This window comes from Lutjanus erythropterus, chromosome 13 (assembly GCF_056507025.1).
Source record: "Lutjanus erythropterus isolate fLutEry1 chromosome 13, fLutEry1.hap2, whole genome shotgun sequence".
NCBI lineage: Eukaryota > Metazoa > Chordata > Actinopteri > Lutjaniformes > Lutjanidae > Lutjanus > Lutjanus erythropterus.
The window spans coordinates 970,617-996,024 of NC_139329.1; the positions used below are offsets into that span (position 1 = coordinate 970,617).

Sequence of the window (25,408 nt, forward strand, 5' to 3'; positions counted from 1 at the left end):
TATGACTTGTTAAGTACCAGATGCTGCTACATTTTGGGAATTTCAAATGCACTGATAATATTAGATGACAATTACACTGTAAACCCAAAAACGTTAGCAGTACTAAGAAAACTGAGGCAATCAGTTGCCACAATTATTAGTTGATAAACTCAAAAGTTGGAGGTTATCAGAACTTCAGTATTTTGAATTACATGCACTTAAGTAAGTTAACTTAACGTAAGTTAAAGGAAGTGAATAAATTATTAAGTATAAAATCGCAGTATTTCATGTTCAGTAAACTCAGTATAGGAATAAATAAAATATATTTTTTAATTCTTTTGTATTTGTGTTTTAGGGGCCTTATTTCTCTCATTAATCAAGACTTATGAGTTAAACAAACACACAAGAAATAAAATTCTACTGGCACTCAACATTTTTAAGTTAGTAGAGCATCTAAAGAAGGGCTTTCAATACTTACTACAAATAATTAATTTTACCATTCGGCGTTAGAGTGTACATAACCGATTGTTGACTACATTCAAATCCATCATCAACTAACACAAAACTTGTGATTGGTTGATTTCTATGTTTTAAACTAAAACTCAGCATCTGGACCTCTGACTGTAATAGTTTTTATACAGTATTAGGGTGAAGCAATTCACTAAAAGTTACAGAATCTGGAAATGAATTGCTAACTTACCTTTTTCAACTCTTAAGTGATGTAATTAAGTACAAGTGCTCAGTGTAAAAGAAAAGGACTGAGAATGTTGGAGAAATTGCAGCCAGGAGCATGGGTGCAGATGAGGATAGGCTTATATAGTAAAAGGATGCAGTGTTAGTTGTGTGGGCTCAAACTGGATTTAGTCAATTTGCAAACACCTAAAACACAACTTTGAAGAGTGCACACACTTTACCAGAGCACACTCTATATGCAGCAGTCTATACTCATCAATACGAGACAATGTCCCACAGATAGAATGAGATAATAGTACCCATGATTTCCTTTTTATTGTTCAATACAAAGAATACATAATTACGCTCTGCTGTAAAGACAGACAATCTTTTGCAGAGGTGTATTTTATAAGACATTGTTTTATTAATTGTTAGTGAGATAAATGTGATTATGTGACTAAATATGACAGTTAATATTGATATCAGATGATGTTGACAATGATCTAATACTGGCAAAGAAACAGACAGAATGAAGAAAGTGTTCATTGATATTGCTATAGTAATATATATACATATATATATATATATATATATATATATATATATATATGTATATATATATATATATATATATATATATATATATATATACATATATTGTATACGTTGCAGAGGACCAACAGCCTCAGTACATGGGACGAACACTCAACCAACTGAGCTATGGGAGCACCCATAGTAATAATCTTATGGCATAAATGTAGCATGTCAATATACGTAATTTCAGATACAGGTCAGACAGTCAATTAATCAGCCAACACTCAAACTAGTCAGTGAACCAGTCAGTCAGTGTCTGATGCAGGCAGTAGTTTCTAGTTGGGCAGTTATTTATTGTTCTCAGTGTCTGCCAGAGACCTTCATATCAATAAACAGAGCCCCAACAGTTCCAACATATAAGCATTCCATTATGTTTACTTTTATATTCTTGGACCTTATGAACTAGAGATCTTTATTGACATTCTCAATATATGTTATCAAGCTTTTTGCGGTCACAGTGCATAAACATACAACTGACACAAGACAAACACACAGCTCCTAATATTTGTATCTTTCTGAGGATCCTTCAGTGTTTGCCTTCATTTCCTGGCTAGACCTAAATCTCACCATCAACTATAGCTTCATAACTTCAACCTTCACCAGAACCTCAGTTTAAAACCAACATCTGGAGCCAGGTGTATAAATAATATGTTTATAAGAGAATGTGCACTTCTCAGACTTCAAATCAGGAATATACATTTAGAGATAGTTGAGGATGATGAGGACATAAAATATAAGGTGAGAGATAATGTGATGATGGTTTAAAGGTAAATGTGATGAACTAGTGCTATGGGCACTATAAATAGTCGCAGCCATCCATAATGACAGCCACTCTGGTGCTGTTGGGGAACCCCACTGATGCAACACAGTCAGTTGAACTGCACTTTTTCTTTTCTACTATTCTTCTCATTCACAGCTGAAAGTGAGTGGTGGAGCTGGAAAAAGTATATGATTTGCAAACTGATGTTTAAAGGAGTTTCTTCATCCATTTATCAAAAATTATGGGAATGGAAAAGAAGATCGTGCTTGAAAGGTGCACCAATTTCCACAATCACAGACTAATAATACAGAAACAGGCGTACATACAGCTTTATGAATCTGACAAAGGAATACATATTCCTGTCTTTGTGTGTACACACAGTTCCACACAATGTTTAATGCACCTGGCTCTTAAACAGCTTCCAGAGAACGAGGACCAGCCAGAATGATTTCATCTTCAAACGTGTTCTGAATGTGAAAGTTCACACTGATTGGTTCTCACAGAGACAAACTTACACATATACCCACATGCTTACACATGTAAAATCTGAGCGAATGCATTTTACAAGCTTCACACAAATGGAGCAGCTTGTGCTGACAGAGGCCATGTGACAAGAAATGTCAACAATAATGACGAACCTTCTGTTCTTTTACTGTGACAAAATAAAATAAATATATAAATGCAAAAAACTTGTGAATAATACAGCAAAACATTGACTGGGTTCATTGAGGCCAACATGTATGATGTCAAATTTATGGAAAAGTTGCAGAGTTTGGACGAAATTGCAAGGCTGTGCAAAATTAATATGGATTGGTTAAATTTGGGTAAATTGTTGTGATTGCAACATCACAACTTACTGACGGGACTGTTAAGAATAATACTCCATACCAGTGCTTCTCAAACTTTTTTCCTGGGGACCCAATCTCTAAAAATGACAAACTGTCATGACCCAGTTCACAATAGGCCTCATCAATAAATCTTGTGAAGAGTTCATTTTAGGAGTGTCCCGATCCGATACTGATATTGGATATCGGTCCGATATCAGCCAAAAAACGAGTATCAGATTTTATCGGACTGCATCTAAAATCTCCGATATAAGCGCTCCGATAAGCAGTCCATTTTCCGCTCCAGCACTTCTATCCATAGGTGACTCTGGTTGCTGACTATTGTTCTCTGTTTGAGTAACATCACTTGATCAAGCCTTTTCTAACATTCCACACTACAAAATAAGTAATAAAAGTATGTATGATTCGTGCTGATATCGTATTGGATCGGTATCGGCCAATACTCAAGGCTGCAATAACGGTATTGTATCGGAAGTGAAAAAGTTGTATTGGGACATCCCTAGTTCATTTGTACATAAAGAAACATTCCTGACCATTTTACTGCCATTTCCACATGATCTTATTTTATCTTGGCATGTTGAAAACATAAACACATGTTGAATAGTTTCTAAATAAAAAATAAATGTATTTAGGTGGAGTCAACAGGCAATCTCATTGTTTTATTTTCTTACAGTACGTGACGTTATCCTACTTCATAAATGAGATCAAATAAGTGCATTTAGGTGGAATTAGGCTCTCATTTTTTCCCTCTTAACAGTAAAACACATTTTAATATGCACTGCAGATATAAATCTTGCAGAGTTTCTTCAGTAGTCTTTTTTATTTGATGATCCAAATAACTCCTCTATGCAACCCAAATTAAAATGATTGTGTACTTCAGTGTGTCCGAGCAGATAAGTATTCCACAAGTTTGTTTAAAAGCTCTTTTTATTTTTGGTTTGGACGATGACTGTGTTTTGGATGATGCTGCCATGAGGTTTCCAAGATTAGACCAGAAATGTAGGAACATGGTAGTCGAACAATACTGAAGGATTTACATGGCATTATAATGTTAATCAGATTTTTGGGTGTTGGTCTAGTATTATAGGGAGGAAGAACACCTTCAATATCTTTCTATCAGTCTACTGTGTGTGTGTGTGTGTGTGTGTGTGTGTGTGTGTGTGTGTGTGTGTGTGTGTGTGTGTGTTTAGAGGGGGCTTAGCAGTGTCTGTGCCTTCAGGCTTTAGTCTGGCCCTTTCTGCTGAGGTTCTGTCTGTTCTGTCTATCTTGTCAGGGAACACACACACACACACACACACACACACACACACACACACACACACACACACACACACACACACCCTAAATGAAGCCAGTGAGTCTGTTTTTGTACATATACCTATGCATATATATAAATATATATATGCATTGTGATGTGTGTATGTGTGTGCATTAGTGTGCTTTCTCTTTCATTAATGTTGCTCTCCGTTGGTCGATACTGCTGCTCAGAGAGTGACCTAATGCACACACACACACACACACACACACACACACACACACACACACACACACACACACACACACACATGCAGTGAGGGAAATGGTGTGTGTGACAGACAGAGAGAAAGAATGCTGTATGAGGAATGCAGCAGGTCAGGTATTTGTCTCCAGCAGAGACGCTGCCTTCACTTTGTTTTCTCATCTCTTTTTCCAACTAAATAAAAGCCCTGTGTGAGAGTTGGCAAGTATTGTGTGCATGTGTGTGTGAATGTGTGACATGCTTCTTTGACATGCTTTTCCTTGCTCTTTTCATTTGTTGTGGTAATGCTCAACGCTCCAGCAAACTATGGAGAGAAACAACCAGTTTCGTTAGTGTGTCTGTGCTCTAAGTGAGCATTTCAGCATGTATGAATGACTGAGCTTTTATCTGAAACAGTAACACGCTCTACAGTTACCTCTGTATGCTAAGATCTCATATTGCCTGTAGTTAATTCAGCTGTGTGACTCCACATGCAGTAAAACCTTCACCTTCAGTTGCTGACTTCAGGGCCTCAGAGCATGAACCTGTGTAGGTTCAAGACTAGAACTCTAAAAAAACGACTTTTGCACGCAGACTCTTAGTCTTATTTATAAAGTTTAATGTCAATGCATGGTTTTGCTTTATGAATCACAATCTTAGTGAAATTGTTCAAACCTGATGTTCACTAGGGATGATAATTTCCCTGTCGATTAAAGGCAAATTTTAATTTCTGAAAAAACCTGAAAAACTACTGTGTGCATTAAGATCATTTTAAGTCTTTAATCACAGTCTACAATTGTCAAATCGTATTTTGAATGCTGGTGAAATGTGTGCCACTTTGCACCTTGCAATGTGAACATTGCACATTAACCTACAAAATAAGACATCAACTCACTAAATGCTTCACCTTCTCAGGCCATAGCTTATAGCTGCTCTGCTTGCAGGTTAATGTCTATGTCTGTGCTCATTGTGGTCAAAGGTTGCTCCACTTGAGTGTTTATAAAACAGTTTCTTATGCCACAGCCTACATTCAACCTTATTTCCATATCCTATATCAAAACACTGCCAAACCATGCTGGTTTTATGAGCTGTCATCTGTCCCAGTTTGCTGATTAATAACATATGGGGTTGGGTGGGCCACGCTGACATGTGTGCTGGGTGAGAGGGGCTACATAACACCTTAGAGGCAACAGGTAACTGACATTATGCATGAATAAAATATTGCTAAATAGTTTAACTGACTAGTATTTATGGCGACAACTAGCGAGGGTGGCAATGTTTAATTGTGTAGCCTAATAACTAATAAGGCACATCCCTGATGTCCACACTCACAGGAAATTGGAAAAACTCACATGAAGACAGAAAGAATAAAGCTTGGCACAAAACGTCATTAAAATATAATTTAGACTATAATGTAATTGTATTAATTGATAATGGTTGTGGTGTATTTATACAAATATATGCACTTGCTTTCAGTCTTACCCAGCAAACATGGTCATTAGTAGAGAAGGCTGAGGATATGTTGTTTGTCATATTTCCTGTAGAATCTTGTTCTACAGGTGCTGATAGAATGTAGCTTTGCCTGCTACATTGCTGGCATACTGTAGGTACACAGTGTGGAAGTCTCAGAGCAGGACTCACTTTAACATTCAGGCAATTCCATTGAAGAGTGAAACATTCTGATTTCTATGTTTCCAGTTTATCTCCTGTACACTAAGCTTGTCTAGACTTATTTTGTCTTTGAATGACTATTTAATATGTAGGCTAAGACATGACACTTACTGTTTTGGATAAGCAGTCTTTGTTCAGCATTGTTAAACTTCCCCCATACACTGTAAACTGTATTGTTTAACATTAAAGGGACAGTTCACTCCAAAATTAAAAATATGCAAATTTCTCTTACCTATAGTGTTATTTATCCATTTAGTTTGTTTTGGTGTGAATTGCAGTGTGTTATTTTGTTTATACTTAAGAACCAGAACTACTTTCTTTCTACTAGAAAAAAAGTAGTTCCTACATGAAATTGAATTCACAACAAGGTATATGGATTATCTTAAGTAACTGGGTCATTATTTCTGGAAAGAGACATTGGTGTTGAGTTTTTGCAAATGTATTTTTTTGGTGCTTTGAGCACCACAAGCTGAGTGCCATCTAGTTCTATTATATTGGAGTGGGGGCAGACATCTCTATGGCCGATATCTCAAAAACTCACACTAAAATAAAGTAAATGGATAGATAGCATTACAAGAAAAAGGAAACATATATTTTTGATTTCTGGGTGAACTGTCCCTTTAAAGGACTAGCACTAACACAAACGTTAACTGATTCACTGCCTCATGTCAGGTTGCATGTCACTGATGGCTAACTGACCACAAGGGCTGACTTAAGCCAGCATTCCCAAAATGATGGCCCCATGGTGTCCAACATCAACCATGTTGGTCTGTAGTTTAAAGTGATGCTCCTACACTACTGTCTCTGATGTAAGGACTTGCCTTGATCTTGCCCGCAGTGTTTCATTCTGTTTAATAAATAGTTTGTCCTCGGATTGTATGAAGTTCTACCAACTCAGTGCTGATAATAGCTACACACTCAGACACATGCTTACTTGAAGCTGGTGTCAGTGACAGAACAGGAACAGGATAAAGAGAAGACAGTTATTTTCTTTACTTTTTCTCATCCAGACTTGTTTAACTTGCGTCCATTTTTCTCACTGCAAACTGTTGCACCGCGTCTGTCTCCAGTTTGTTTACATCTGCTTCCACAGGATATCACGTGAAATCGCATCCCGTGAAATCCCATGAAATTTCAAGATCTCTCAAGATCACATTCAGCTGATTCATAATCTTAATGTAAAACTATAATAAGCGCTGGCTGTAACCTGGAGGACTTTGGAGAAAATGTAAATAATAAATAGTATAATATTGAATTGTGACCCCTGCATCATGATACATATCATAATGTCACATTCTTGCCAATACACAGTCCTAGAGGTAAATCGTAATTCATTGCATTTTAATGGGTTTGTCTAGATGCACTAAAATTCTGTTGCATCTTCTCAGCAATTAGTGGTTATGGCCTCGATAATCCTGTTTGTCCATAAAAATCTGCTTTTTAAAAATATTGCTTTTTATATAGAGTATGCACAGCCAGAAATGAGTGGATAAATGGATCACAGCTGAATCACATCTGGAGTGGAATAAGCCTCTAAACCTTTCAATCTGACCCCTGACATCCTGCGTACTCAACACACAGCAGTGCTTAAAGATGTTCCCAGAGTGCAGTGAAGGCTATGTCTCATATGGTTCCCTGGTAATAATCCACAGTGTTTCTGTGTGTGTATGCATGCACACACATTGACAGGGCATCTGATACCTCAAAGAAGGAGACAGTGAAGAATCATCTGCTGCTCAACAACAACAATGGGATTATAGACTGAAATTAAATCTGTCTGTGTATAATCTGCTTCAGTCCAGAGACCCTGACCCTCCATAATTTGCTCACAGAGGTTTCTAGAAGTCTTCTGTAATCCTCTGGTATTAATCTTTAATCAATCAGGCAAGTTAGTGAAGGCTACAGTCTTATTGAAAGTGTCAACATGGGGAGGGAGGACAGTTTCAGAGGGGTGGACATATCCACACTGGACAAAATAAAATCATATTCTAATATTGTTGTGAAAATGTGATATTAACACTCCATATGTACCTGTTGTCATATCAATCTGTTCTTCTTTTAACAAAAATACTGTTTTTTTAAGGTTATTTTTTTGGCATTTTTGCCTTTATTGACAGTGACAGCTGAAGGTATGACAGGAAAGGGGGGTGAAGAGACAGGGGATGACATGCAGCAAATGAGCCGCAGGCGGGATTTGAACCAGCGGCCGCTGCAGAGGACTAACAGCCTCAATACATGGTGTGCACGCCCTACCGACTGAGCTATAGGGGCGCCCCAAAAATACTGTTTTAATTCACTAAGTATTTCTAATTGCTTCTACGTCGCCTTTTTTTTTTTTTTTTACAATTGCTGTAAAGCTACTGTTAATTAAACTGAACACTTCGTGCAGAGATGTCCACATTAAAAGCCTTCCAGTGATGATAGTATGAACATTCTCCTTCCTGGTGGGCTTTTAATTTGAACCAGGGGGAAGAATATATTCTTGTGAAGGAAGTATTAACAGCTAACAGCTGCTTAGCAGCACTTAAAACCGGTGGAGTAGGAGCACCTGGATATAATTATTGAAGGGAAACTGTATTTCTGTTGAAAAGAGAAAGTGAGAGTAGTACAGTGGATGTCATGTATGACATGACTTTGTTGATGTACTGAATTGGTTCTGTGGAAATGGACAAAATGTGAGTACAGACACTCCCACCTTTTTTGATTATATTTTATCATCAATTATTTAAATGTCAGCCTTTATTTTAGATTTTAAGGCTGATTACAAAGAATACTGGTCATTTGTTATTAGGGATGTCCCAATACAACTTTTTCACTTCCGATACAATACCGTTATTGCAGCCTTGAGTATTGGCCGATAGCGATATCGATCTGATACGATATCAGCACGAATCATACATACTTTTATTACTTATTTTGTAGTGTGGAATGTTAGAAAAGGATTGATCAAGTGATGTTACTCAAACAGAGAACAATAGTCAGCAACCAGAGTCACCTATGGATAGAAGTGCTGGAGCGGAAAATGGACTGCTTATCGGAGCGCTTATATCGGAGATTTTAGATGCAGTCCAATAAAATCCGATACTCGTTTTTTGGCTGATATCGGACCGATATCCGATATCAGTATCGGATCAGGACACCCCTATTTATTATGGGAATTTGACTTTTATTTTGAAAAAGAAAATTAGGCAAAAGCTGACAAAGTTAATGGTAAAAAATAACTGCATAATCTGTAATTTATGGTACGTGTATAAAGGTTTTAGGCCATGAAGTCCCAGTTTAAAAAAGTCCAGAAAATGTCTGAGTCCATTATCAATCTCATCTTGAAAAGTATGAAAATAATGGAGACTAGAGTTCATGAGACATATGTCCCCAATTATTTTGTCTAAGGTCAATCTCTTTAATGGTAGGAATTGTGCGAACTGGTCCAGGAACAGCTGAAAAGTAGGAGGGGATTCGTTTTTCCAAAATAGTATAAAAAAAGTATACATTTCTATGTTATGGTACTTAATATGCTGCATTTTTTGGATGTAATTGGAAATCTGGTGTATCATTTAATAAATACAAACAAGAATTTAAATAATGGAGGACTTTCAGAAGACAAAATTATTCAATTATTTATCAAAATTTGCACCCCATTCTTTTGTAAGTAGTATTAATAGTAGTAGCAGCATCTACACAGGTACAGATAATTGACTATATTTGATTAACTACTTTCACTAAGTTCACTGTTTGCTATTGTTTTATTGTATTCTGTTTTATTGAAATTTGACAGCATTTGTCCTCGTAGCAGTAAGTGTTTTACTGATAGTTGTTGAAGATTTAGAGGTAGCCACTAAAGTGGTTTTCAGGAGTAGTAGATGAAGAGTATGATGATTATTAAGAGAGAGAGAGAGATGGTAAAATAATTAAAAGAAAGAGCAAAGAGATGTGTGCTCATGGTGAAGTGTGAAATTAAATGCTGTGAATATTTGTGTAATACAAATATTTAAAACTTCCCCTCACACATACAGTCAGAGTAATGGATCCAGATGTGAAATTTAACACAGAGAATAATGTTTTTGGACTAAATTGTGTTAATGTTCCTCCAAACAAAAATGAAGAAAAATATTCAGAAGTACTGTTCCACTTGATTAGATTACATAGATAAACCTGTGATGGTGCTCTACTGGTATGTGGATAAGCCTGTCCTTCCTTTAGTTCCTCTTCCTCCTCTGTGTGACTGACTGCCAGGGGGCTCCCCTGAGCTTCCCACAACCTACTCACCAAGCATAAAGTTTATTTTTGTAAGTTCTGCAAAATCTGTATTTCAGACAACTAGAGCACCCAGCTGTCATCATGACTAAATCTGAATTCAAGACAGAAAGTGAACCTGGGCTTCGGGCCTCTTGTATCAGAGGTGTTAGCTAGACACCCTCATTTTCATGACATTATAAATCTGTATTAATGATACAGATACACCCAAACATCACAATATAGCTCATCAACGATTCTCGCCATCATTTTGTTTGTCTTCTTTCAGAGGATGAACCTGTAGTTTTTGGCACCAACTCCCTCCAGAGGCGCAAAAAGGGGCTGGGCTTAACTGGACTACGCACCACTGGCTCAGGCTCCACCCACTCAAAGAACAAACCGGGCCTGATGATTGGCATGCCACAGAACTTCAGACAGATTTCATCTATTATTGATGTGGACATTCTGCCTGAGACACACCGACGTGTACGACTCCACAAGCATGGTACCCACAAACCGCTGGGCTTCTACATCCGTGATGGGGTGAGCGTTCGGGTGACACCACAGGGTGTGGAGAAGGTGAGATAAATTGTACCATTCTAGATGACATTCCATCCTTCAAGCTGAAAAAAATATAATAAATTGAATATGATACCCCATCTTAAAATATTCTCTCTTAAGAAAGAACAGGGACGTCATTTATTGTTCATCTTACATCTCTGGAAATATTATGTTTCATGTGGAAGTTTAACATTTGATGGCACTTAATTTTCTGGATGTAATTGGGGGAAAAAGTCATACAAAGTTTAGGGTTGTCCATCTTGAATAATGCCAGTACTGACTGTCCACTGTGATGACTTATTTCAGTCAGTTTTATTAGGGAAAATGATGTAAAAGGTCACAAAGTTCCAGTCACTTTGTTTTAATACTGTATTTTTCAGGTTAATGAAAATTGTCTTTATCTTACGTGTAAGATGAGATCCACCTTCTGTGCTCTGAATATGTACATTTTCATTATCATATGATCATTGTTGTCCAAAGCACTGTGGCCAGATCTCTGAGCAGGAGGAGGGTATAAACTCTTACTGTGGTCATATAGATGGTCAAAGACTCAGCACAGAGCTGGCCATCCAGCCAAACTTAGTAACTAGGTAAGAAGGTTAGGGTGATGACGGAGAAACAATTCATTTATTTAACAGAGCTGGTCTGTCACTGCTGCAGCTGCTGCTACTGATGACTTTACTGGCTGCAATTTCAAGTAATTCATTTCTGTGCACAAGATAACTGATGACAAAAGAGATTAAGGCATGTTAAATTCAGTTTCATCCTGCACCACAGTAATAACCTAACCATAACCATAATAACAGCCATCAATGATAACTCAGCATAGAGACAATTACTATATCTGAAAGCAGAGGTCTAGGATAAATAATTATAAGTGTACGATATTTTTGTGATCAACTTTTTATTAACATTATACATCCAAGTAGCAAGAAATAATTCAAATGTATACGAAATAATACAAATAACAAATGAAAACAAAATTATAAGTGTACAATTAATGAAAAAGAATAGTGTGAAGAAAATTAGTACAATAAATGTATCAGAATTAGTTACTCAAAAGGCTATTTTTCATTTGCAGCCCTTGGACAGATTTTACATAGTTGCATTAACAAGGAATACAAGTTTTAAATGAATGTTTGTTCTTATAATAGTTAGTATTTATGCGGGGCAATAATGATAAGTGAATATTCATGTTAGTAAAGACATCATACAGGACAATATTATGCTACACTGTTAGGTTATTAAAAAATGCAACACAGAAGCTTACAACAAGGAATAAACTGGGAGATAATAAAGTGAATATAAATATTCAATGAACATGGCAACATTGTGCTACATTGAACTTATTGCAAAGTCCAACACAGAAGACAAATTTCACCCATACAGAAAAAAACATGAAACAGTTTGGCACAATAAAAGTACAGCTACACTGTGAGAAATAAATGCAGGTACATAAGAACAGACTGTGATGTTATCATGATCATTTTTAATTATGAGGACTAGCTGTTGAAATGAACACACTTATTGTTTCTGCAGTTGTATACTAAACCGATAGTAGACAACATACATTAAAAGGTTAGTTTTATAATAATAAATATTTGGACATGTTGACTGCTGTGAGTGTCATAGATTTGTTCATATGAAATCTATGTTCTCATGAATCTTCTCTTTTCCCACCTGTAGGTTCCAGGAGTGTTCATATCTCGTCTGGTACGTGGTGGACTGGCAGAAAGCACAGGGCTGCTGGGAGTTAATGACGAGATCCTCGAGGTCAACGGCATCGATGTAGCTGGAAAATCTTTGGATCAGGTAAATACAGTGTCCAACATGAACCTTGACCAAGCCAATAGAAAAATATATGTCACCATAATGATTTTTAGTAGAATCAGGTACAGGTCAGTGTATCAGACATTTAATAGACAGAAGAACGTGAACAGGTTTTATTACAAGATGCTTACCTATTATGTATATATTTTTAGCACCATTTTTTTATGACAGAAGTCAAAAGATTCTATATGCTGTTACACAATTTTATTATCAACCATATTCATAATCCTTTCACTTGTAAGTTGATCATTGGTCATTTCACTTATCTCATCACTGGTTCTAATGATAGAAGTTCCTTAATTTTTAAGCCAGTAATGAGGATTCTTTAGTGACCCAAAGCTGATCATGCTCTCATATTAAATTAATAAAATTAAATATACATATAGAAAACAGACAGAAAAGCTTGCAGTGACCTGCAGTGCTGCTGAAGGCTGATGTGATCCTAATATTAAGCTGATGTACAAAATGTAGTTTTACTGTACTTGTGTGTAAACCTCAGATTTTTACATAAAATGTGGTGGCTTGAAGCTCCTACCGTGGGACAGGCACACACTGATCATTGACCAAATCTGTACACTGTAAACACATTTTTAGAGGCTTTTGCCTCAGTAGTCCTGTCTGATTTTTCATATCAGTCTGATGAAATAATTCATCCTGGTAGAAAGTGATACTGTTAAAAGCACATTTTAATTTCTGGATACCTAAATATTAGGCTGCAGGTTTCATATTTCATATTTTTCACATTTGAAAGAGGAAGCAGGGACAATAAACACATCTCTGAAGTTGCTTTTACTTTGGATAGAGCTGAGATTGTCTGTGCCATTTCAGGTAACAGACATGATGGTGGCCAACAGTCACAACCTCATTGTGACCGTCAAACCAGCTAACCAGAGGAATAACGTTGTGCATCGTGGCAGTAAAACCTCAATGGGTAACTCTGGCTCTGTGGGTTCAGCTGGATCTACAGGCTCCGCTCTGTCACATGACTCACCAAGCCCCGCCTCTCAGAGCAACCCCATCACTGCAAGGTATGACATGGACAGGACAGAGGGTCAGAAGCTGTTGATAAAACCAAAAAAAAAAAAATCTGCAAAAACAAGGGCTGAAAAGTGTTTTCTCAGAATGTGACGTATACCAGGGTGTAAAATCCTTTAAAACAGCACTCAGAGCATTCTGACCCTGGATTATGAAGACAAATATAGCCACAAGCAGCGGCAGGAAAGGAAGAGGAGGAGATTATATGAATGGTTGAGCTTTTAAAAAAAATGGTTGGTTGCATTTAGGAAGATTCAGACACAGAAGATCATGGAAATAATATTTGTCTGACATTTTAATGAACCCTCCATGGTTAAAACATCATGAGTAAACATGTAAATGATCTGTCCTGATCCTTTTGTCCTGTTGAATAGCTGGGACAGTTTATATTCCTAAGCAATTATTTATTTTTCCAATAAGATGCTATAACTTATGACAACTGACTAGTATTGATTATGGAGTGGTTTCATTCACTCAGCCTTAGGCCAAAACGCACTGCAGGCTTCATTTGATGCGCGTCTTTTGAAGCTTCTATAGCGCACTGCAGGCGTCAGATTTTAACATTCCATCACCATAAAACCAGCAGTATTTTAGGAAAAGGTCGCTATTTATATGCATCTGTTTATTTATTTAATATAACTATTAATAATAGTTTATGTCTTTAATAAAATATTGTCCTCTGAGGGAAAAAAATCCTCATCTTTTTTCAGGTCCGTCTATATAATGACTAAATGGTGCGCAATATTAATGTTTTTGTATTAAGAAAGTGGGATAATTTTTAGACCACAGCAGACAGCTGTCTGGACTCTTCATAATGATTTAAAGTAATGTTGCGAAGTGACAAAGCTTTCATGGAGGAGATGAACGTCTGTCTGTTTGTTACTGAGACAGATATTTTAGCCAGGGGATTGTACTGTGACATCAGGATTTATCATCGAAAAAGTTTTATATCAGTCAGCACTTCACACACGCTCCCTCTCCCTCCTCTCTGCTGTCCCTCTCTCTCCTCCTGCACAGTTATGATCAATCGGCGGGGAGTAATTAAGTATTTAAAAGTAAGCTAATCGGACTTGGAGCAAAAAAAAAAAAAAAAAAAAACACACGCCACAAAAGTGTTCAATATTATGTTTCATGATCATAAAAAGTTTGTATATCAAGTCGGGGCATCTGTCCATATTCACACGCTCTCTCCCCCCTCATTTTTTTTTTTCTTTTACCTGGTTTCAGGTGGAGCTAAAGCTCCATCAGCACTCACTCCTCATGTCCATGCCTTTTTTACTCCATGTAACTCTCCCCAAACATGAACTGCAGCTGCAGAAAAAAAAGCCCTGGTCCTCATTTGACGCTCCAAAATCAAAACAAGTTTGGAGTGCGAACGTCAAGTCAGTTTGATGCGCGTCAAGATGCTTTCAGTGCATGTTCTGCCATGTAGAACAATGGGTGCATTTAAAATCGCGAGCGTCAGACGCCTTTAGTGCGTTTTGGCCTTTAGTTGTGGCTAAACCTTGGTTACCATGGTATGTGTCATATCTTTACTGGAGAAAAAGAAGAATAATTCCAGCACTTTGTGCTCAAGCTATTAGTATTTGAGACATGATTTAAAATTGTGCTTCATGACCTTCAACAGGCAGCCAGCATTAATCAACCACCTAAACCTCAACCTAAATGTGTCTTTTTCAAGGCGCACCAATATTTTTATCAGGACTGTACCTGACTCAGAATTTTGTCAGTTGAATCAGATTTGGCTTTTCAATATGAAAATTTGACTATTTTTTCCTTTTTTTTTACCATCAGACTATCAAGCAACGCTTTATTGAACTGACACATTTTTGAACGACACAACACTCAGGGTGACAGCATCGTTCACATAATATAGTAACCAAACCAAGTAAGCCGTCTGAGCTAATGTTTGCTAAGTATGTTAATATATACAAATGTGAAAAATGTGTTTTTTGCTCATTAGATATAAAAAGCAGAGGCTACATCATATTAGGTTCCTGTGAACTGTAAATTCACCTCTGTTAAGCAGAAGGCAGAAGATAACGTTTCTGCCTCCGACTCCCTCACCACGATGTGTCTGTGGTGTCTGCAGCTGTCCATTTACGCGTGTGTATTGGAGTATAATCAAGGCTTCACTCAGACTCAACCTGGGTTCAGTAGGGCTCACAGACATCTACACTGAGTGGACGGGATGACTTGATTGATCTTACCCCAGTGAAGAGCATGAAAGCAAGGAGCGCTCACTCTGCAGCTACATTTGGGGACTGAAATGTCACCAGCACAACACTGCACAGTGTGGCATAAAAGAAACAAATGCTGGACTGGAAAAATCTCTCTCAACTGAGGAGTCTTCAACAGATGATTTGAATCCTCAACTTTCAGGGAGCAGCCCTAATTTTCATATAAACGATGGATCACATTTTTACACTATTTGTAATGTGAAAGGTGTCACTCACAATGACAAACCCCAACTCTGCAGTTCCCCTCAGCCCTACAGAACTTTTCAGCGTCTTTGAGCTCACTGTTTTGGTTTTATAGCCCGAACGGGCACCTGTTTTTAGTAAAAACCTGACAAACTGTACAGCATTCTGACCACTGTACAGCAAACACCAGACTGACTCAGTGACTAGCTGGTGAACATAGTGGGGCATTTAGCATTTAGAGACAGATATTTACACAAGAGTTGGTGGAGACCATAAAGGACAGAGGATATTGAACTTCATCAGGTGGACTAAGTTGGCAAAAGATTAAAGCAGCTTAAACAAACTGTATCGTATGTTTTGTTTTGGCACCACAATGTATCAAACTTCTGTATTAGATTATCATTCTTAGATTAATAATGATTGTTCACTCTGTCATCTGTTGTTACTACAGCAACAGCATTGCAGAGGGTGACAGTGATGATGAGGATGACGATGGTGACCTCATTCTGGAGAACGACTGCCTGACACCCTTCGACTCCCAACGGGTAACCAACAGCAACAACACTAACCTCAATAGAGACTCACCTGGCAACAGGCCGCACAACTCCACTGTGGTCAGGCCCCTCCCACAGAGCGTCTCATTACCCAATAGCGTTGGAGCAACCCTGAGCGACAGCTCCATGATGATGTCCAATCATAACGGAAACCCCACCCACACATCAAGTAGCAGTCAAGAGAGCATGAGAGAGGACGGCAACATAATAACATTGTAACCATGACAACATCGACAGCGACACTGTAACAGTGAGGACTGTAACCGTGACAACTACAGATGGCTGTGCTCCTGTCAGCCAGGGAACAGACTCAGCAGGACCTTTTCTTTGAAAGGTTCTTCCTGTTTTTAACATGGATGGACTGTGAGTGTTTGACAGGTTAGGAACACTGACAGGACTGCAGACACAGGACACAGAGTTTCACTAGCTTCGCACCCCTGGGATCACAATCTACAGACATAACAACACTGCAGCATATGTCTTAGGGATGTATACAGCTGAATCATCAAGTTCTGAACACAAAAAACTAATTTTATTCACAGTAGGGAAATGATTAAAATAATGTATTAACTGATCAATGTGGATTTTTGAGAGCAGCAAGATTGAGAAATAATTGTTCCTGTAAAAACCACACGTCAGTTTGATGTCAACAGAAAGCATCTCTATTCCTAAATGGTACTACAAAACCTACAAACAATTGCACCAATCATAAACATCACTGTTAACTGCAGGGTAGCTGCTTGTGGACTTCAACAAGACAATGAAAGAATATTATCATGTAGAACATGAATGGCTCACAACAACCAGCAGCAGCAGTGCTTGGACAGTTTGGTCTTTTGCTGATGTTGAAATTGTCTGTGTGGTGTTTTGGTGTCTGGCACAGAGCACACGGTGCACCAGTGGGAGGAGGAACAAATAGGTCAGAGGTTCATTCCTATGAGGCAGCATAAACTGAGTTGTTGGTATTTTGGTGGAAATTGAATCCTTTGACTATGGGCTGAGAGTAAACATCTCACCATCGCAACCATCTCCAATTGTAGAGCAAAGTCACTCTGCTGACAGTGATCATATCAGCAAGGGCAAATGAAATACTTTGCAGCATTAATGGAATAATTTGGAAAAAAAAACAACTAACTTCTTCTTGGTTTTCAACCAGTAGATGCATTTAAAGGTCCAGTTTGTAAGGCTTAGGGGGAATCTATTGGTGGAATATCCCAGAAAGTTGTTGTTACCTTAGAATGAGCCCTTTACATGGACAAATACAGCAAAGTACAGGGAGTAAACAAGCTACCAGTGCTGCGGTGGCGTCTTCCTACAGTATGAGTGCTAATTAATATGAGCCATCATAAGAAGTTTTCAGTTTTCTGCCTTTACACTTACTTTTTATGTAATGGTACTTTTGACAACAATGTCTAAGAAGTCAGGAAGAACCTGTGCAGTTCTGCTGCTCCAACACTCAAGTGAAACTTCAACTATGGAAGAAAAACAGACTATAGAGAGAAATAATGGAGAAAAAATGGACCACCACCTCCACCACATTTAAGTGGTACTATGTTGTGCTTGCAACATTGAAACAATCCCCAAATTGTGTTGTAAAGCCCAAAACACGTGCACACAAATATATGAACATGTAAACTGAACTGAACTGGTTGAACTGTACAGTTGCAAAAATGAGACAAAATGGATTTGATGATATTTGCAATACTTTCCATTTTTTTAATTTTATTTTTTTAATTTTTTTATATTTTTTTTCCACTAAATCAGCTGTCAGTAATAACGATTCATCTCACAGGTTTAATTCTGGGCTTAAAATTTTATATAGTCTTTTTGTTTGTTTTTTTGACAGAAATGGAACTTTTGGTTCCATGACACACATTGCTGAAAAAAAAGATATAGCTTTTAAAGTCTGGCATTGCAAATATGGAAAGACAATGACTGTAAATCACATAAATCATTATTTAGATCTTAAAACTAATTTTGGGAGCTGTTATTCAGACAAAATGATGTGGACTAGATGGAAATGTGTGTTAAAACTGAATATTTGGTATGATTTTCACACTAAATTTATGCATCTAACAAGCAAAGATATCAGTCACCCTGCCCTCCTCAGACAACAAACACTTACCACATACACACAAACACACAGACACACTGTTAACCATCAGGGAGACGTGCTCAAAATAAGGAAATTCCTGTCATGTTTGAATAGTGCAGTGCAGTATGGCACACAGAGTGTTTTTATACTCTTATCTGGGTCATATAAACCTGTGTGTGTGTGTGTGTGTGTGTGTGTGTGTGTGTGTGTGTGTGTGTGTGTGTGTGTGTGTGTGTGTGTGTGTGTGTGTGTGTGTGTGTGTTTGAGGCCATGTCTTTGTTGTTGCAGCTCTGGGGGTATTGCCTTACAGTCAGAAATGTAGGCTGACTCGGTCACACACTGCACTCTTTCTTTACTGTCCTCGTCTGTCTCACCTTCTGCTTCTAATTACACCCAAATATTTTCACTTTGACTGTCAAACCAAGTCAGCGTCACAATGATATTTACAAAATCATATCAGCTATATGATGGACGAGTGATCATAAATCCTCTGTGGGTGATGCCAGTCTGTCCAAATAGAGTTCTCCAGTATGCTGGAGTATATAATTCATCAGAAATAAAAAGAAGAAACCTTATTGACATTATATCTTGAACATGAGCCCAGCAAAATTTATAGACCCAGCAGCCATTCAATACACTGATAGAACAGATGTGATTTGGTTTGAATTGATTAAGCACATATTAAAAGACTCACTGATTATGATTTTGAGGCTAAATATTTAGATTCAAAACCTTAAGTCCTGTTTTTACAGCGAAAGTCTCACCCAGAGAGGACAATAAAACCAAAGAAAAAACATCAACAACAACAACAACAACAACAAAAAAAAAAAAAAATATATATATATATATAGTATATCCACACAAAATAATTCTAACAAAATATACAGATCTCTCAAAAACTGATGCCAGTTCTAGGATTTGTTTTTCAGGTGTTGTTTTAAACACTGACAGGAACTGATTTGGGAGCTGATTTACATTATTCCACCACATGACACTAATAACTTTGATATTTAACTGGTCAAAAGCAACTCTTATGGTAAATATTGGGCAGTTTTAAGTAGCATTCTCACTTTTAAGTACATGTGATCTAACCAATGATTCAGGTCTGGTGTCACGCTCTGTGAGGACTGTTGCTCAAGAAACAATCGACCAATCAGAGCTTACACACTATCATCCCATGTAGCTAGCTTTGTAGGATGACATCTGTACCCCACTTCACACAGGACTAGTATTACCTGGGACATCTAGTAATTTGTGATATTTGCAGGAGTCATCTCTGATCTTAACCCTAACACTGATGAATCCCAGAAATCACTGGATTCTAACAAAATAAGAACAAATCAGGGAAGGGAAAATTTGTTTGTAAAAGGCTTCTTGCATGAGGCCCAAAATTATTCCTGTGTGAATCAGCAGCACAGTGATTTGGAATTGTAATTTTTTTAAATATCTGTTTATTGTTGTCAAATGAGGCTTATGGAATATGGTGATAGGAAAATGGCAGAAAAAATGGTGACAAGCATTAACAAGCTGGACGCAGCTGTACAGGTTGTAAATCAATTTACAGAAATGACAGCTCTTCAATCATATCTCTGTAGTTGTCTGATAACATGTGAGGGGGTTGAGCAGTTTATGAGTAATTTTATTTCTGACCAGCTGTTTACACACAAAGCTCATCGAGTTCTGTCTGGCTGCCACAGATTAATAGATCAAGTATTGGTTTCCATGACAGCCACATGCTCAAACTGCCTCGCTCTCCAAGCCCTCAAAGTTCAGACATTGTGTCTGACAGCCATCTCTGACAGGGGAGGTGGACACTTGTTGGAACAGTTCATATGAAACAGCTCTCAGTTTACTTCCAGTGGTGAAAGAGTCCTGAAAATCTGTACTCAAGTACAAGTACCGTTACATTGTTAAAATATTACTCACTAAAAAAGTAAAAGTACTGGTGTTAGAAACATACTTAAGTAAAAGTAGAAGGTATTTGTCACAAAAACTACTCAGAGTATTAGTTACTTTTAACAGTTGATGTCACTGTCACCTCTCCAAACTAGGGTTACAGATTTTCTGCATTTTCCTGAACCAATAGTTGAAATACTAATAATTGATTAATCATTTATAATTTATAAGATAAAACATATTTTTAACTCATTTCCATTTTCCCCCATTTTTTGGTCATGTTTTTCTCATTTTAAGTCTAAGTTTAATTTTAATCCTTATTCAACAAATGGCTCTTCCAGACAAAACAGTGTCACATGAGGTGCAGTTATGCTGTGACTGTTGATTAAATATCCATGGATGCAATTTTTATTGGTTAAATTCTTAACAGCAAATAATTGATTAATGATTGATCATTAACATCCTTACTTCAAATGTGTGCTGCCACAGTGTTTTGTTTAGTTTTCCATCTATATGTCCTGGTTTTCATTGGTCTGTTTGTGATCAGATACCTGATTGGCTACTGAAGACTAAGGTTTTGATATTAATTCAAATTGTACCCCCAAAAAACTAGTTAATTACAGTAATTTGTGTATTTGTAATTAGTTACTTCCACCCCTGCTTGTCACCCATTCATGTAAATCACTGCTAAACCAGGTTTACAGTAAATAATCACCTAATTAAATGTTTGGTTGGGCATTGTATTTTCTTGTTGTGGATCAACTGATCCTGTCCTCCCCCACCTGATTGACTGATGTCCAGTGTCTCCTGCTGTGTCCAAGTCCACCTGAGATCACAGTTCAAATGTTGATGGAGCTTTACTGGGAGGCAGAGCAGCAGATGTAGCACCTCCAGTCAAACCTGCAACACCAGACCAAGCACTTTGGTCACCAAGTGATACACACCGTCTCTCTGAACATGTTGCCTTTTAAAATGCAACTAACAAACTGCTGGGTGGATTTGAAGAAATAATGAGGAGTGTGTTATTTATTGCACCTCACCTGAATATATTTTGTCAAAGTTTGATGTCAACAACTGCTTAATGCACACAAACACACACACACACACACACACACACACACACACACACACACACACACACACACACACACACACACACACTCATTTTAATGTATGCTACTGTAAAATCTAAGTGTAAATGTAAGATTATGAAACAGTTGAGATTTTCATTACCTGGGAGAAGTTTTTATGTCAGAAAACATTTTATAATATGTGTAAAATATTGAGAGTATTTTTCTTATTCTTGTACTTGTAAATTGTATATGAGAGAAGGCAGGTGACTGAGACCGCAGGGTGTGGTGGGTTGTTGCTGAATATGTTAACATGCACACAATCCTGTTTGTGTTCACAAAATGTTTTAGTAGCTTAATTAAAGATAAATGATGTTTTTTCAGAGACAGGTATTTCTAAATGAAGGTTCAACTTAAACTCTGTTTCATTTGTAATGAATGCATGCCTAAATGTTCCATGACAATGATGAAAATCCTGGAATATTCCCCCAGATGAAGGACTGATGGTGTGCATGTCAGCACAGTCATTCTGAGGTTCATGTTAGGTGCTTATCATGGCTTACAACTTTATCCATAATTGTTTAGATCATTGATGCAATTGACCAACAAGCGCAGGGTTTGACATAACAGAGACAAACACTGAGCTTCAACAATCAAGTGTACACAGGGCTGGATTATCAACTGGCCCCCCTAAGGCCCCAGCCTCACTGTGTGCAATTTGATTCATTGTGAATAAATTTTCACCCCAAATGTACAATATAAGCTGAAATGATAAAGGCCATAAATGTGACTCCTGCATTTCTACCTGTCATATTTCAGTTGATATTGTGCTCACACGAGGTATATTTATTCAAATGATCACAAACTAACATGAGGAAGGAGGTGGAGGGGGGTTATTTGGCCCCTCTGGCACATTTTTCTGCCTCGAGGCCACTAGTAGGCTAATTCAAAGTGTACACCAGTTAAAGGAACAGTCCAACATTCTTACCCAGAGTCAGAGGAAAAGATCAGTGTATCTCTGTGTGGCAAATACACACGTCCAGAGCATGCTTATCCTAACTTAGCACAAAGAATAGAACATGGGCAAACTGCTCGCTGAGCTCCAAAAAGATAATCTTTATGTATATTTTTTGTTTGTTGAGTTAAAAAAAGGATAGAAAAGACAATGTGTGTATGGTCAGATGGGCAATAATTAGAATATTTGTACTAAAAATCCTTTTTTAACTATGTCAATCATGTATACATGGAAAACCGACTTAACTGATGACAAATAATCTGATCACAGATTGAACAATCTCCGTCACTGATAAACTGTGTGTATGACACAAACACTGTACATGCATCGTGCATTGTGGGAGATCTTTGACTCAGGTTCAGTTCTTAATTTGCCCATTGTTCAAAAGAGATATTCACACATCCAACTGTGTCAGATGCAGGTGCGTAAATGTCATTCCATCTTGTGAAAAGAAAATCTTGCACGCTGCTCTTCATCAGCATCACAATTTATTTCTCACACTAACATTTTTGTCCCTCTGGACCTTCATCAGGAGTGTTTTAACACTCACTCTATTCCAGAGGGACTGAAATGCATTTACCCACAAATACAATAATTCTGGATTCTTATTAACATACGACAAATATATTATTTGTTCATTCAACACTGCTGCAACATCTTGAGTCCTGCCCTAGTTGTGGGAGTTCGGGGGTCTGCAACCTGTGGCTATGGAGTTGCATGCAGCTCTTTAGTCCCTCTCCAGTGGCTCCCTGTTACTTTGGCAAAAAACTATAAGGAAATGGATGTTGGGTTTTTCCTTATAAAACCCAAAATTTCAAGGCAATGTACTGCAGTATTTTTTTTTTGGTTTTGAGGTTTTGTTGAGATAATTTACTTGTCTTCTTCATATGAACTTTAATCTTTAGGTTTTAGAAACACCAAAAACATATTGTAAATCAATTGAATTGAAAATGTTTATATATATATAGTGAAAAGTATTTAATTTTCAGGCACCAAAAAATGGCATATTATTTCAAAAAGTTTATTTCAAAAAGTCAAAAAGGTGGTCTCACCCCCCCCCCCCCCCTTTTCTCCTGGCCAAAACTAGTTGTTTTGACTGTAAAGGTTGCAGACCTCTGTCCTATACCTAGTAAGTAGCTTCTACATTTAACATTGGCTCTAAATTAGACAGATGTGAGTTTTTGGAAGATGTATTTTAATTTTCCATGTTTGATAGTTATCAGTGTCCCCTGCTTCTTTTTGCTAAGCTTGGCTTAACACATCCTGGTCTGAAGTGTGCACTGTACAAGCAGAGATGAAACTCGTCTCATCAGACTCTGGAGAAGAGCACAAACCAAACATATAAACATCCGACGGGGTCTTGAGCTCATGTAACTGGATCCCTGTGATAATGTGATGAAGTCCATGTAAAAGAATGGTTGAACTATTTAAACAGTGGATAAACAGAGTTCTAGAAAACAGAGATTGGTTCTGGTCCCACTGCAGCCTGTCTGTGGTTGCTTTGTGACACGTGAACTTGCTATGACCTCTCTCCTCTGAAGTAAACTGCTGATGGTGATGATCATGTTGTAAAGACCTGGATGTCACGTCACTGTCGAACTCTGTCTGCAGCACGTTTCCATCAGGACAGCAGGTCAGCTCAGAGACATTTGGACCATGATGTCTGACTGTACAAACTTTTAGAAAACTAAGGAAGTGCCTTTTTGAGTAAAGAGACCTGTGCAGCAGGTGGTGTCAGCTGATGGAGGACAGCAAGACTTATTGAAGGTTTCTTATTAGACTGTGATGTGTGTGAGCTGCACTGTACACACAGTTGGTTTCTGTAGGAGTCTGTAAACTGTGAATGTCATTTGGAGATGAAATAAGATGAGTATCAGAAATAAAGTATTATTAAAAGGCACAACAACATTTGTCTGTTTTCACTGAGCTGATGCAAAGTCCTTCACTTTGTCTCTTTCATTCCTTCCTTTCATCCAGTCTCATTTCTGTCTTGCCATCCTTACTTCTTTTTTCTCATTCCTTTCCCTTCTTTCCTACATCTTACTCTGTTCCATGAACCTTTCCCCTCTTCTCTTCATTTAATTTCTCCATATTTTCTTTCATTTTGACCAGTCTCATGTCTTTCATTCCATGTGTCCTTTGTCTTTTCTTTCTGTCAGCCACTTTATTTTTCTTTCCCTCCTTTCAGTCATTTTTTACTTCTCGTCCTTTCAATGGCAGTACCTTCTTTTGTTGGTTTCTTCTTTATTTTTTGCATAATATTCCTCTATTTTTGTCTTTCTTTCCTTCATTTCTCTTTTGTGTTTATCCCTTCTTTCTTGGTTACCTGTATCTTAATCCATGTAAAAGTCTCTTTTCCAGAGTGAGTGTACATAGTCTCTTTGCTTTTTTACCAGCAGGGGGCAGCACAGCAGCAGTTGAGCGTGGTACTGTTCTCGTTCAGGACCTTCAGCGGATCCTCCCACACCTCCTTCAGGGTGAACGCAGGTTGAAGTTCACACATTGCTCTCTTGCTGCCTTCCTGCTAAAGACAGACGAGATGAAGAGATGACTGCAGTAATAGCAGCAGCAGCGGCAGCGTGCTGAAATGTGATCAGTCCAAACAGAGGTGATATCCATTACAGGATTAGCTAAAACAAGCACTGCTGCTATTTTCTTAACTGAAGCTAATAGAGGC

The 25,408-nt window shown here is 37.7% G+C and overlaps 1 protein-coding gene across 1 annotated transcript in view; it reads left to right on the forward strand.

Annotated features, from left to right (window-relative positions):
- The window catches only part of pard6a (par-6 family cell polarity regulator alpha), a 31,885-nt gene extending 14,656 nt beyond the window's left edge, over nucleotides 1-17,229 (forward strand). Inside the window, exons 3-6 of the mRNA XM_084734771.1 lie at nucleotides 10,542-10,831; nucleotides 12,500-12,625; nucleotides 13,472-13,671; nucleotides 16,553-17,229. Of these exons, the coding sequence (XP_084590897.1) occupies nucleotides 10,542-10,831; nucleotides 12,500-12,625; nucleotides 13,472-13,671; nucleotides 16,553-16,874 (938 nt within the window). The 3' untranslated portion in view covers nucleotides 16,875-17,229. The remainder of the gene's footprint in view (nucleotides 1-10,541; nucleotides 10,832-12,499; nucleotides 12,626-13,471; nucleotides 13,672-16,552) is intronic.
- The last annotated feature ends 8,179 nt before the right edge of the window (nucleotides 17,230-25,408 follow it).